Source organism: Monodon monoceros, unplaced genomic scaffold (assembly GCF_005190385.1).
Source record: "Monodon monoceros isolate NGI ecotype Baffin Bay Population unplaced genomic scaffold, NGI_Narwhal_1 Super_Scaffold_18, whole genome shotgun sequence".
Lineage (NCBI taxonomy): Eukaryota > Metazoa > Chordata > Mammalia > Artiodactyla > Monodontidae > Monodon > Monodon monoceros.
Genome location: NW_021703774.1, coordinates 1319751 through 1333636, shown reverse-complemented (window position 1 = coordinate 1333636; position 13886 = coordinate 1319751). Strand labels below are relative to the sequence as shown.

General features: G+C 63.4%; 1 protein-coding gene across 2 annotated transcripts in view; it reads left to right on the top strand.

Moving 5' to 3' along the window:
* Window positions 1–11420, top strand: part of PKP1 (plakophilin 1) — a 41343-nt gene extending 29923 nt beyond the window's left edge. The window contains exons 5-14 of one of the 2 annotated variants that reach the window (XM_029229623.1): window positions 542–749; window positions 1489–1666; window positions 2777–2891; window positions 3923–4078; window positions 4793–4969; window positions 6103–6256; window positions 6545–6731; window positions 7228–7312; window positions 9838–9944; window positions 11172–11420. In XM_029229623.1, the coding sequence (XP_029085456.1) occupies window positions 542–749; window positions 1489–1666; window positions 2777–2891; window positions 3923–4078; window positions 4793–4969; window positions 6103–6256; window positions 6545–6731; window positions 7228–7312; window positions 9838–9912 (1335 nt within the window). In that variant the 3' untranslated portion in view covers window positions 9913–9944; window positions 11172–11420. Of the gene's footprint in view, window positions 1–541; window positions 750–1488; window positions 1667–2574; window positions 2610–2748; window positions 2892–3922; window positions 4079–4792; window positions 4970–6102; window positions 6257–6544; window positions 6732–7227; window positions 7313–9837; window positions 9948–11171 lie in introns of those variants that run through there. The other variant, XM_029229622.1, reaches the window with a different exon arrangement.
* Window positions 11421–13886: the final 2466 nt, after the last annotated feature.

Here is a 13886-nt window from a genome sequence, read left to right as displayed (position 1 = left end):
TCTCTCTGTTTCTTTCTCTCTCTCTTTCTCTGTTTCGGTCTCTCTGTCTCTGTCTCTGTCCCTCCGTGGTGCCATCATCTCTCACCAGGCTTCTGTGGTGGAGAACAGGGCTGTCTGTGCCTCTAAGCGTGGCTGGCAGGGAGGACTCATCAAGTCCTCCGCTGTCAGCCCAAGGGTGCAGTCCCGTGAATGCATTTCCTAGAGTGGGCAGGGTCCGTCTGCATCCAGTTCCTGCTGTATTGAGGAGGCGTTTGCAGGAGGGTCTCCCCGCCTTAGGGTTCTGAAGTGTGTTTCTATGCGTGTTCCCGTCTGGTCCTCACACCAGGCTCCCGAGGAGGGGCTCAGGGAGTTCCGGCTGGGGTGCGAGAGAGCTGGCGGCGAAGTCCCGCCTTTGCTCCGCGTCTGGCCGGTCACTGTCACTCTGCACTACCTGTTTCTTTCGGCCGCCCTGGGTGTTTCGGTCGGGGTGAAGCTGCTCCAAGTGGAGGGTCGTCAGCCCAGCCTCACCGCCCTGCCCGGCGCTGGGCGCCCTGTCCCGCAGGTGTACCAGCTGGGCGGCATCTGCAAGCTGGTGGACCTTCTCCGCAGCTCCAACCAGAACGTGCAGCAGGCCGCGGCCGGGGCCCTGCGCAACCTGGTGTTCCGTAGCACCACGAACAAGCTGGAGACTCAGAGGCAGAGCGGCATCCGCGAGGCCGTCAACCTCCTGAGGAGTACCAGCTGCACGGAGATCCAGAAGCAGCTGACCGGTGGGGAGCCCGGCCACAGAGAGTGGGGCGGCTGGGAGGCGCTGGGGTGGCCACAGCCCAGGACAGGGTGGGGCATGGGCGGCCTCAGGCTGACACCCCAGGAGTCCCATGGGACCGGTGCTGGCCAGTTGGTCGTGTCCAGCTGGTGACCCTGGGTATTGTGTCCCTCCATCCATCTGTCCATGTCCATCCATCCGTCCATCCACCATCTATGTGTGAGGGATAGAGGGAGGGAGTGGAGGGTTGGTGTCCAGGCAGGACCGGTACTCAGCAGACCCTGGGATTTGCAGGTGAAGGGGAGCGAGCAGGTCAACAGGTCGTCAGCGCCTGTATCCAAGGCTTGTGCCAGCAAGCACTCAGGGTGGGCACACAGGGCACAGAAGTGACTGAGGAGACCTGGAGTGGGATGGGGAAGATGGGGCCACATACAGAGCAAGTAAGAGTCTCTGGGCTGACCTTTGGGTGGAAAGCAGAGGCCGTGAGAAGATGCTGAGCGCTAGCATTGGTATCAGAAAACATTGATGAGTCACACGTGTTTTGATCAGCTTCCCTGTGTGTAACTTTGACCTGCACAGAGAACTCTAGACGCTCTGCCCTCAAGAGCCTGCCTTCTAGTTGAAACGTGGGCAAGTGGGCTCATGGGATGCTCACATGACAGAGGCCCGTCCGGGAGGTGGTGTCCAGCCGGGGGTGGCACTGGATCCCTGGTCTTCCTGACCCTGGCGGTCCCCACCCCCAGGGCTGCTCTGGAACCTGTCCTCCACCGACGAGCTAAAGGAGGAGCTGATCTCGGACGCCCTGCCCGTCCTGGCTGACCGGGTCATCATCCCGTTCTCCGGCTGGTGCGATGGCAACAGCAACGTGCCCCAGAAAGCCGTGGACGCTGAGGTCTTCTTCAATGCCACCGGCTGCCTGAGGTGAGGGCGGGGAGCTCAGCCCGGCTCAGCCCAGGCTCAGCGGGGCAGGGGGCTGACACCAGCCTGGCCTCCCAGATGTGGCTGCATCCCAGCTTCCCTGGGCCTGGTGGAGGCTCAGGACCCCACCACCTCTGCTGAGGGGGTCTTCCTTAGGGATCTGAGTGGAAATGCTTGGATCTGAATAGCTAAACTGGCACAGCTGTTTCCCCTTCTTCCCCACCACAAAATATGCCTTCCTTGTGCTGTCTTGAAGAGCATGTTTAGACACAGGTCTGCTGGTGGGCTCCCGGCTGGGGCGCGAACAGCATCCGCCATATTCCTCGGCGTGAAGATGGCACTGCTCTGCCCAGAGTTCCCTGAGTTCTGCCCCAGGGTGTGGCAAAGGCCCTGGAGGCTGTTGGCGGAGGGACCTAGGCGCGCTGCTTCCGAGGGGGTGGGCGGTATGGAGGTGGAACTGTGGAGCAGATCCCCCCTAAGGGTCACACCTCACTCTGACGGGGTTTGTCTTCCCCAACTCCTGGGAGCCCCAGAACAGGGGTACAGTTGGCTTGGGCTCCTCCCTCCCCGCCTCTGGCGGCAGCCTCTGGGGAGCAGAGAGGCTAGGCAGAGGCAGAGCCAGGGTAATCGAGGACTTTGTGGGGTGGTAGCAGTCACACCCCACCTGCACCAGGCGGAAGGGCCCAGACTGCCCGGGTGGGAGTGAGCCCGCTGCTGGGGGCAGAGCACAGCTTCTGCGGGGAGGGGCGTCCAGTCCCCTGCCGAGCAAGTGCCACGAGGGCAGGGTGTGTGCCTGGGCTGCCAGCGGCACGGAGCCCTGGACACATAAAAGTTACGGGCCTGGGAACCAGGTGGGCAGGAAGGGTGAAAAGAGCCGGGTTCCAGTGAGAGCCCTTCCCAGCCTCAGCCAGGAGCCGAGTCCCAGTGAGACCCCTTCCCAGCCTCAGCCAGGACTGAGCAGGATTCGCTGAACGATTTCTCTTTCCTTCCTTGGCCCTCATTTCTGTTTCCCACCCGTTCCTTTCCTCTTCTCCCCCCCTCCCCTCCCCGCTGCATCTCCTCCCCTCCCACCTGTCCCCCCCGTCTCCCCACCCGCCCCATGTCCTCTGTCAGGAACCTGAGCTCCGCAGAGACGGGGCGCAAGACCATGCGCAACTACACGGGTCTCATTGACTCCCTCATGGCCTATATCCAGAAATGTGTGGCAGCCGGCCGCTGTGACGACAAGGTGAGCGTCGCCCCAGGTGGCACCCCTGAACCTAGACTCCTCTCTGTCTCCAGTCAGTGAGGGCGGCCTGGGACTCCAGGTCCTGGTACTTTTCTCTCCCAGATTCCACAGGGCAGGTCTGCGCTCCTGGGAGCCTTTAAGGCGTGGCCTGGTGGCCAGAAGGGACGCAGAGCCTGGCCAGCAGAGGGAACGTGCGGATGCCGAGCAGCCCGACCCTTCCTTGGCGGGTGGCGCCCAAGCAGTGGTTACAGGGGCAGGTCCTCTCCCGCACTTAGAGGCTTTGCGACTGTGACACTTCCCTCATCTCTGTTCCTCAGTCCACATCATGTCTACCTCGGGGGTTGTTTTAGAGACTCAGTTAACAAGCAAAACACGAAGGGAACTCCTGGCTCAGGGCGTCCGCTGCCGCCCCCAAAGGCCCTGGTAGAGCCACCCTCCCACCCCCCAGGACTCTGGACACCTGCCCAGACAGACAGAAAGGGGAAATGGGGGCAGGAAGGTATACTGGAGGCTGAGGTCCTTCTGCACAGCAGGACGGAGACTGGCGAGCAGTCCCCAGGGGGCTGGCCGGGCATCACGGCCCCTGGGTCCTGCACACGGTTTCCCTGGGGAGGGATTTTGTTTCCTACTCCCTCCCCTGGAAGTGACTGTCGGCTTCAGGAGACAGCCTGTCACTTGACTGCTCAGGGTGGCCCCAGCAGCACCGTGATCTTCCGCTCTGGATGGAACACCGCCTCCGCCTGGGTGACCCCGGGCCCCGGAAGTCAGGGGCTCCCAAACCCCAGCAGGGCCAGACATTAAGAGGGCAGATCTGCTGCCTCACCCCCGAGCCGGGAGGGTTTACGGAAGGAAAGCGGCAAAGATCTGGGAGCAGCTGCCACTGGGAACTTCTTGGACCGTGGCGGCGTCTGTGCTGGCCCAGGGCAGCCCGAGGGGCCCGCCCTCTCGTTGGAGGGATTGTGGCAGCAGGGACTGAGCCAGGCGTTCGGGGGCTGAGCAGAGGCTCAGCACCGTCTCTGCTCGGCCCCCAGTCTGTGGAGAACTGCATGTGCACCCTGCACAACCTCTGCTACCGCCTGGACACCGAGGTGCCCACCCGCTACCGCCAGCTGGAGCACAACGCCCGCAACGCCTGCACCGAGAAGTCCTCCCCCGGCTGCTTCAGTAGCAAGAACGGCAGGATGACGGTGAGCGCGCGTGTCTGTCCGCGCGTCTGTCCGTCTGCTCCCGCGGAGTCCCCCGGATCCCACTGCCTCGTGCACCCCGCCTCTCTGCCCTGCTGGAGCCTGAGGCCAGTCCCGGGGGATGGACCCCTGCCCGACCTTGGCATCTTACGACACTGGGGGGGGGGTGTGCTCGGGATGTAGGAGCTGCTCAGACCCCCGGAGACCAAAAGCTCCAGGCCCCTGTTTGCAGGCTTGTGTCTCTTGCTCTGTGACCAGTAAATTCTCCCCCTCTTCATCTCACCCCTGAAGATTGGGGGGCATCCTGGTTCCCACCGCCTCCTGAGCCCCCCACGTCTCCCCAGAAGCAGAGGGATGCTGCGGGGGGAGGGTGGCTGCCATCACTGTGCCAGCGGTGGGAGCCAGGCCCTGGACCACCCTTGTTGGCCCCGGGAGGGTCAAGTTCAGGCTGTGACTCTGGGAGGGGTGGAGGCGTCAGGGTGTGAGACCCACAGCAGCCTCATAGCTGGGTGGGGGCAGAGCTGGCCTGGGGCACCAAGGATGCTCTGTGCCCCGTGGAGACGGCAGAGGGCACAGTTGCCCCTCACCCACCGGGGAGCAGCTGCAGTGCACAGAGGAGGGGGCAGCGGGCGCTTCCTCATCTGGGAACCATGACGCTGAGGCTGGGGGAGCAGAATGCGTGGGTTCGGCCCCTCTCGACTTGCTTCTTGTCCCCAGAACAACAACTACGACTGCCCCCTTCCTGAGGAAGAGCCCAACCCCAAGGGCAGCGGCTGGCTGTACCACTCGAACGCCATCCGCACCTACCTGAACCTCATGGGCAAGAGCAAGAAGGACGCCACCCTGGAGGCCTGCGCCGGCGCCCTGCAAAACCTGACCGCCAGCAAGGGGCTGGTGAGCGCCCCCACCCCGCACCTGTCTCTCCACGCGCGGGCCGGGCTCAGCTCGCCGCGTCCCCATGTACGGGGCCTGCCTGAGTCAAGGCTCCGGGCCAGGCACTGGGGGCGTGTGGAGGAGTATCCTCAGCCCCTGGGAACGCCCAGGTGGAGGACAGGGGCTGTGGGACCCAGCCCTCCTGGATTCTGTCTGTGCCACAGAATCTGTCTTCCGGTGTCCGGCCCTGGGCTGGCCTCGGGCTCTGCCTGGGATGGGGGACAGGAAGACGGGTGTGTTTGTGGTAGGAGAGGGGTCTCCTCTTTGCTGAACTGGCAGGGGTGGAAATAGAGGGTTTGGGATGTGGGCAGGTCCAGAGGAAGATGTGGCAGGATCGGGAGAGATTTTGAGGCCACGGGCAGGGGGAGGACTTGATAGACTTGAGACGTGTGCCGTGGGAGGCACATCTGCGGCTACCCCGCCCTCCTCCTTGCTCAGGACAGAAGGGGGGCGGGCGGAAAGAGGACAGGGGTGAGTTGAGGGTAAAGGAGGACCCCCCACTGAGAGGGGATAGGCCGGGGGTCTTCGAGAGCCCCACACCAGCCCGGACCAGGTTACGGCCAGGATGGCTTTGCGGCCAGCAGCCCGGGTGGGCCGACCTGGATGGCACCTCCGCGAGGCACAGGCCCGCTCTTATCCCTCCTTGACTCAAGTATGTACTGACTCCACAGAAGGCAGGGAGGTTGGCAGAGGACGGTGGGCACTTCCTCAGGTGCCAGGTGCCCTCGACCCGAGGCTTTACGTGAGCAGCTAGTACCGGGAAGGGTGAGGCAGGCAGAGCGGCAGCCACTGGCACCGGCTCAATCTGGAAGTTGATTCTGGGGCCCCTCACACCGTGAATGAGGGGCCGGAGACTTCCCTCGTTCCATGGGCTCCAGACTGCCCCGGGTGAGGTGCAGGTGCATGTCTGCCCGGGGCTTTGTTCTGCAGTCACCCAGGCGGGAGCAAATGTGTGTCTGTCTCTACTTCCAACACGGAAGAGAGAAAGTTCTGGGGTCTCTCGGTTTGGGGTAACTGGCCTGGGGAGCCTCTCCGGCCTGCCGGGCGGCCTGGGGAGCCCAGCCAAGGCCTCACTCGTCCGTGCGTTCTCTCAGATGTCCAGCGGCATGAGCCAGCTGATCGGGCTGAAGGAGAAGGGCCTGCCTCACATCGCCAAGCTCCTGCAGTCGGGCAACTCAGACGTGGTGCGGTCCGGAGCTTCCCTCCTGAGCAACATGTCCCGCCACCCCGCACTGCACAAGGTGATGGGTGAGTGCCGTGTGGCTCCGGCCAGCCCCCACCCCCACCCCCTCGAGAGGGACCCCCACTTTCCAGAGCCTACCGGAAGGTTACCCTCTGACCGCTCCCTGGGGTGGTGGGGGCGGGGAGCTGGCCCAAGAGAGGCTCGGGCGTGGGAAGGGGCAGGTCACCTGAGGATGGGGCGCAGGCGTGCGAGGTCCGATACGGTCCCAAGCCCCGAGTTGGAGCGCCAGGCCCGGGGCCCCGTGGGAGCCCTCGGTCATCGGACCGCGTGCCGTCCCCTCCTTTCTCTCCCAGGGAACCAGGTGCTCCCGGAGGTGACCAGGCTTCTCAGCAGCCATACCGGCCACACCAGCAACTCGGAGGACATCCTGTCCTCGACCTGCTACACCGTGAGGAACCTGATGGCGTCGCTGCCGGGGATGGCCAAGCAGCACTTCTCCAGCGACATGGTCTGCAACGTCATCAACCTGTGTCGTAGCAGGTGGGCAGCATGGGGGCCCCTCCGTGCCCTCCCCGGCCCCGCGGAGGAGCAGTGCTGCGGCCTGAGCTGGCCGTGCGGTGCACGGGGGAGCGGCGGGGAGGCTGACCAGGAGGGAAGTCCAGAAGCCGAGCTCCTGCATCCAGGCCTCGGGCAGCACACTTCCCGGCCAGGGGACCGAGCGACACTGAGTCCTCGTGGGCCAGCGGGAGGCACCGAGGGGCAGACCCAGCCGTGCGGGAGCTGCGTCTGCTCCAAGGGCTCCTCTCCTCCGAGGACAAGGCCAGGGGGTGGGACCGGGGCCCCAGAGAGAGTCCCGGGTACCTCTAGGTGGGCAGGGGCCTGGGGTTGTGCCCGCTGTGTAGAGTGACCCCCCGTGGGGCTGCGCTCTCGGGCACCCAGGGGCCGCCCCACGAGGAGGTGAGGGGGGACGGAAGAGGGTGTTCGTTCATCCTCAAGTTGCTGGAGTCTCACCCTTGATGAACTTCTACCCGTGCAGTGCCTCCCCCAGGGCTGCAGAGGCCGCCCGACTCCTCCTGGCTGACATGTGGTCCAGCAGGGAGCTGCAGGGGGTCCTCAGACAGGTAAGGGCCCACACCTTCCACCCCTGCCGGCGAGGCTTTCCTGCTCCTTCCCACCACTGACTCGGGTCCGCGCGGCGCAGGAAGGGAGAGGCCAGCCCCTCGGTGACTGGGATCCAGGCGCTGACACATCTCAGCCCAGGGCCTGCGGAGGCGCTGAGGGGGTGGAGGACAGAGGAGATCCAGGAAGTGCCGCAGAGGCCTGGGGGTGGGGGGTTCTTCTGGGAACGAACTGGGAAGCAGGCGGACCAAAGGCACATCACGCACTTGGGGGCACGTGTGCACTCTGGCTGGGAAGGCAGGTTTGGGCCGCATGGCGAGACCCAATCAAGTTTAGACTAAAGGGTTTGCTTTTGGCACTGGGGAGCCATTGAGGGTTTGGAGGAGGGGGTTACATGCTGAAACCAGCCCTAGGAAGGCTCCTTGCATGCACTGCAGGGTGGAGTGGACACGAGACCAGGCTGCTGGATTTGCCCAGTGGCAACCTTGCCCCGCTGTCCCCAACACCTCCCCCCTCCCCAGCCGCACGGTCGGGTCCAGTTCTGTAGAAGCTCTTCATGCTGACTGACCTCCTTTCCCATCTCAGGAGCAGCCGCTCTTTAGACCGAGGTGTCAGCAGCGGTGAGGGTGGCCATGAAGGGCAGGGGCAGAAGAAACAGGCGGGTTGGGCTTCCGGCTGGAGACCCTGTGGTTACGTTTAGAAACGGATCAGCCAGGGAAGGGGGGAGGGTCGGGGCTTCTGAGGGAGCCCTGATGGAGAGGTGGAGTCTGGGGTCCGCGTGCGGGGCCTGGGGAGAGAGGCCAGGCTGCGTGCAGACAGCTGCGTGTCCACGTGGGAGAAGCCACGGGCACGGGCAGCACGTCTGCAGAAAAGTCTTGGGGGACGAAGGCGGAAGCAGGGAGAAGACCCTCCCTGGGGGCCGAGGGGAGATGGGAACAGGAAGGGCCTGGATCTGGGCGTCCAGAAGTCTCCGGTGACTCTAGGGCACAGCTGTCAAAGGCGGGGAGGGGGAGCCCCATGGGGCCCACTGCAGGGGGGAGGGCGGGGGATGGGAGGGGACCTGATCACCTCAGTTTGGCCAGAGGGCAGGGAGACAAAAGAATGCGTAAAAAGCTGCCTGTTTAATGACATTTCTGCAGGGAAAGTGAAGGAGGAGAAGGAAGGCGGGGGTGGGGGGTGGGGACAGGGTCTTGGAGGCTCAGGAACTGCCTGACCAGGCAGGGGAGGGGGTGGGAGGACAGCCCCCTGGGCAGGAGAAGGACGGCTCTTCCTCCAGCGCGGTGGGGAGACAGGTGGCCGGGGCCGTGTGAAGCCACTGCCAGTGGTGGCCCGTGTCCTGCTCTTTTGGGCAGGTGGGCTTGGCCACATGACAGCTGCCAGGAAGGCCTCGTGGAGGGGAGGCGGGTGAGAGGACCAGGGAGCGCTTCCTCCAGCTGCTCCGAGGTGGCCCGAGGGTTGGGCTCACCCAAATAGGGAGGCGGCACCTGCCCGGGACACACAGAGAGTCCCCCCGTCAGGCTCTCCTGGGCCACGTAGTTGGAGCCAGCTTTGACCGCAGCCCCAAAGGGACTGGGCTGGTGCTTCGGTGCTCATCCACCTTCACAGGGCTGTTGCATCCCCAGTGAGGCCGCCATGGGCTTGGTCCCTCCTGCAGACCAGGGAGACGGGGCCCCGGAGTCGGCCTTGACTCGGCCAGTTGGAGGACAGTGGGGCTGGGACCCAGGACTCGTCTCTTCTGGGACCTTCCACCACATCCCGCCAAGCTTGGCAGGAGAGAACCTGCAAACCTGTGGGGGACGGGGGCGGGGGGGGCGGCGATGATCACGTTTCCCATGCCCAGACCAGGTGGGACCGGGGCTTCGAACCGCCTGCCTTGGTCCCCTGTGTCCCCACCGGTCAGTGAGCGCTGACGAGGCTCTCAGAGGCCAGGGCTGGAGCCAGGCGCCCCTTCTCAAGGGCCGCCCTCAGTCACTCCAGAGCATTTATTGAGCACCTGCTGTATGCTATGAGACATACAGGAGTAAGATTCAGTCTCTGCTCGGCATGCGCTCGGGGCTGGTAAGGCTGGAGGTGGCAGAACACACAGGTAGACAGAGCCCGTGACCCTTCCGCCCCGCCGGGCATGACCTCCTTGCCAAGAGCTCTTGTCGGGATTCATCTTTTTAAAAAGCGGGGCCAGTCAGAGGAAGAAACAAACAATTTTTCTAATCTGATTTCGGTGGCTGCTCTGTTTCTAGAGTGACAAGCAGTAGCTAAACCCTCACGCCTTGATTCAGGTTTCTGTGATGGCAAGTAGGATGTTCCGTTGTGCGGAAGGCCAGACCCATCTCACTAACTCGTGAGTGTCAGTGACCTCACGCTTGGTCACACGTTTAATCAGGCCAGTTTTAGCCCCGACACACGTGCGGAGTGTGTCCAGAGAGCTTCGCGCAAGCTCGAGGATGCTTAGGGGCAGCCTCTGACCGCGTGGACGCCCACACTGGTCCGTCCTGTGATGTTTCATATAGCTCCTGTTTCTCCTCCGCAGCAAGGTTTCGATAGGAGCATGCTGGGAACCTTAGCTGGGGCCAGCAGCCTCAGGAACTTCACCTCCCGAATCTAAGAAGAGGCTACCCAAGCAAGTTCAGCTTGCAGGTAAGAGTCCGCCCATCCAGGGCAGGGGGCGCCCCCGGGACCCCTACCACGGCCTCAGCCAGTCCCAGAGAAAGGAGCCAGGCGGTGCTTCCCAGGGATGCAGAAGCATCCTTCAGTCCAGCTGACACACGGTGAGGCTGTCTGTGAGGACAGCCGTGTAGACTGCCTGGCCAGTGACCATCCCACACAGGATGTTATGGGTGTGCAATGTCCTGGTAGCATCGACAGGCCAGAGGTCTGGGCAGAACTGCTGGGTACAGCCGTGTGCGTTGCACACTGCACGACCCAGATGGTGCCATTCACGTGGAGTGCAGTGTGAATGGCGCCCCTGCAGTGACACCATGTGTCGTTTTGGGTTTGGGCTTCTACAGCTCACCACCTTCTCCTTTTTATAATCCACCTTCCAGTCTCTGCAACATGCCTAGTGTGAACAAGCTTGTTTCCAGCTTATGGTTCTAGGGAGCAAAACCTCAGATCCAATATCTGTGACAAAGGCTCATAAATAAGCCTTAGCCTTCGTTAGACTCACCTGGGATGCTTGCTAAACTGCACTCCTGGTCCCAGCCCCAGCAGTTCTGATTCAGTGGCTCCGGAGCCGGGTCCAGGAAAATACATTGTTAAACAAGCATCCAAAGTGATTCTGATGCAGGTAAGCCCAGGACCAGGCTTAGATGCTCAAACCAGACCTCGTCAACCCTCGAGGGTCAGCAGAGGCAGGCAGCCCTAGGGTGGAGCCATCTGCAAAGAGCCAGGGATGGGGACAGGGTCTTCTGAGCTGAAGGGGACTTCCTCGTGCCCCAGCTATCGCCAGGACCCCAATCCCAGCACCCAGGGAGGGTCCTGGCTGGGGTAGGGGCTATAACTTCAGTCCAGATGAAGTGGATTCCAAGCCCCCGGAAGGCAGGCTTAGACCTCAGACAGACACCCACTCCTGGCAAATGGGCTCCAACGACATGAGGACAGGCAAGGAGAGGAGACCAAAACCAGCAGATGCCTGATGCACGGAGTCACGGCGTCCGGTGCTGCGCTGGCCACCGGGGGGGGTTGGGGTGGGGGGCAGCTCTGACCCAACAGGAGCAACCTATGAACGTGTCGAGGGCGACCCTGACCCCAGGCTCAGGCCTGGGCACGTCTGTGCGGACGTGGTGAGAGGGGGACAGCCCTGGCGAGACCGGTGGCGTGGCTGTCCCCCTGTGGGCACTCACTAGAGGCCTTGTCCTTTTCCAGACGTGATACGATCCAGCTGAGAAGACTCGGGCCTTGCTGGAGGGGTATTCTGTCCAGCTGCGCAGTATTGGGAAATGTTTAACCACAGCTGAGAGCAAACCAGGACGCTGTGGATGACAAGAATACTTTTAGATTCTTTTTTTTTTTTTCCTTGGGGGAACTGACAGGCAATGGGGGTTGGGGAGGGTTGGGGGGCCTTTCTTCAGTTAAGGGAGCTTACATCTGATGTCAGTACTTCTTTTGCCGAGAAACGGTACATATACATGTGTATAGTGTGTGTGTGTGTGTGTGTGTGTGTGCGCGTGCGTGTGTGCGCGTGTGCGCCTGTGTGCGTGTGCTGAAAGCAGGACCTGAAACTGCAAAGAGCTGTGTGAGCTGCCGGACTGCAGCTCGCGGTGGTGGAGGGACTCGCCCTCACGGGCGCGGACAATGTGTGCTTTGGGTGTAGCTTCCCCGTCGTCCTGAGCTGTGTGTGCCGGGGCAGGGGCCACGCCAGCGCCAGGCCCACAGGGACCTCTGCAGGGGGCGGGGCGCGGTGGGGAATATGTGAGGCCGGGGGCTCAACCCCCGCTAAGAGGCAGCTCTGCAGGAAGGGAGGTTGGCGGGGTTCGGTGTATCTCCTGGGAAGATCTAGTTGTGCGCTTGTGCGGCCCAGCCCCCAGTGCCACGCGGCCGTCTGCAGGATGGGCCAGGACAGGCACGCTGGCTTTGCTGTGTGAAGGCTGTCCCGAGGGTAGGTGCCAGAGAGGGGGCCTGGCCGTTCTCGCGGGCTGTGTACCCGTCAGAGCAGGCTCAGCCTGGGAAGCCCCTGCCTTCCGGGGGCTTGGAATTCACTTGTTGCAGGAGAAAGAAGGAAGAATGGTGCTCAAAGCCCAGCAGCTGTTCAGGGAATGGCAGCTTGGTCCTCGTATTCCCAGCGGAGGGGCAGGCTGGGCTGGGCAGGGAGTCAGCCAGGAGGGTCCTGCCCTGTGCGCCTGCCGAGATCCAAGCGAGGGAGTGTTTTGGGTCCCAGGAGACTCGGAGGAAGGGAATTTGGATAGAACAGGAAGGGGAGCCGCCCCCGTCCCAGCCAGAGGCCGCTCGCTTCTTCCCCGACCCCAGCCCTCTGTCTCTACTTTGTGCAAACCGCAGGGGACGTGATAAGAGGCCCACCAGGGACACTGGCCACCCCAGACCCCAGACCCCAGACTCCTGTGCATTTCAGACGAGAAGTAGAGGAGGGGCCTCCGGAGAAGGGCTGTGAAAATGGTCCTTGGTCTGCACTGTAGGACAGGGCAGGACACAGCGTCCCCGCCGAGCGGCACTGGTGGTGATCGAGGGGAACTGGCTGCCTCGTCCTCCCTCCTCCCGGCCTGGAGTTCCCCCCACGCCCCGTCCAGCCCCACCGCTCACCCCAGCAGTCAGAGCCTCTGCACTGAGGACCCTCCTGATGAGAGGTGTGGCAGCAGGACGGGACTAGGGACGGGGTGGGGAACAGACCCGAGATGACGGGCCACGCAGCCAGGCGTGCTCTGGTGCTGGGTCTGTGCCGCGTCCTCCCCGCCCCTCGTGGTGGTGGCTTGCCTCTCTCTCAGGGCCCGTGGGGAGCTGGTGCCAGTAGACTGTCCCCTCTGCCAGCCCTCAGGGCCCAGAGGAACTGGTTTCTCAAAGAAACGCGTGCGGAGCCAGGCAGTGCTGCGAGCACTCTGGATGCGTCAGTGAGCGGAGAGGCCACACCCCGTCTCACGTTCTTCTGGAGGAAAGAGGGGCCCTGGGGTCCCTGGCTTTAGGGGTCCCCAGTGTGAGAGGGCCATCCAGTCCAGTCAGGGTGAGAGGGAACTAGCCGATGACCCTGTGGGGGTGCCCCTTCCCTCGGCTTTCCTTCCCCCGCAGGGTTAGGAGCCGGGGCCCAGCTTCTGCCTTGGGGATGGGCAGCTTTTCAGACCCCCGTGGGCCAGGTGGACCGTCAGGCCAGGCCTGGCTTTGGCCACCTCTCTCATGACTTCTGAGGCCAGCCACCTGGGCCTGCCACTTTGGAAGAGGCAGGCCTTGGAGGGGCCTGTGGATAAATTTCCTACAGAAGGAGCGCGGGGTCCGCTGAGGCACAGCTCACGATGTGAAGTACACGTCGGCCGCGCGCTGTCGGGCTCGACGCCCGGAACAGGACAGTCCAACGCCGAGTGGGGGAGGACCCCGTCCTCCCTGTCGCTGCCCCGACCCAGGGCCTCCTGCGCTTACGACAGACCTGGTCACTGGCCACCGGCAGCCGGTGCCGCGGGGCCGATCTAGCAGCGCAGACTCAGCTGCTCCCAGGACGCAGAGGCAGAGCTGGTCCCATCCACCCTGGAGCCTGGCTGAGGCGGGGGCAGCTGGGACAGTGAGGAAGGGGCTCTGGCTGGGCAGGGAGGGAGGGTGGGGCGCTCTGCAGCCCGTCCCCCCGCCCCCGCTCCATGTTTGCGGAGGAACCTAGCGCTGGCCAGGCCCGTTTCCCTGGGGGGTACACTATGCGTTTGCTTTTTTTGGAAATATAGGAAATCAATAAATTGCTGGCATTTCTTTGAACACTTTCTAGCAGTGGGTTATTGGGGGAGCTGCTGAGGACCGAGGGGCCGCCGGCTTTCTCGAGGGATCCCCTCTCACTGACCCTGCGCCAGGCAAGGACTGGGGTCACCATGGGGGGGGCACCTCCCGCTCCGGGTCCCACATTCCGTCCTCGTCTCCAGGACACTGGTGTGG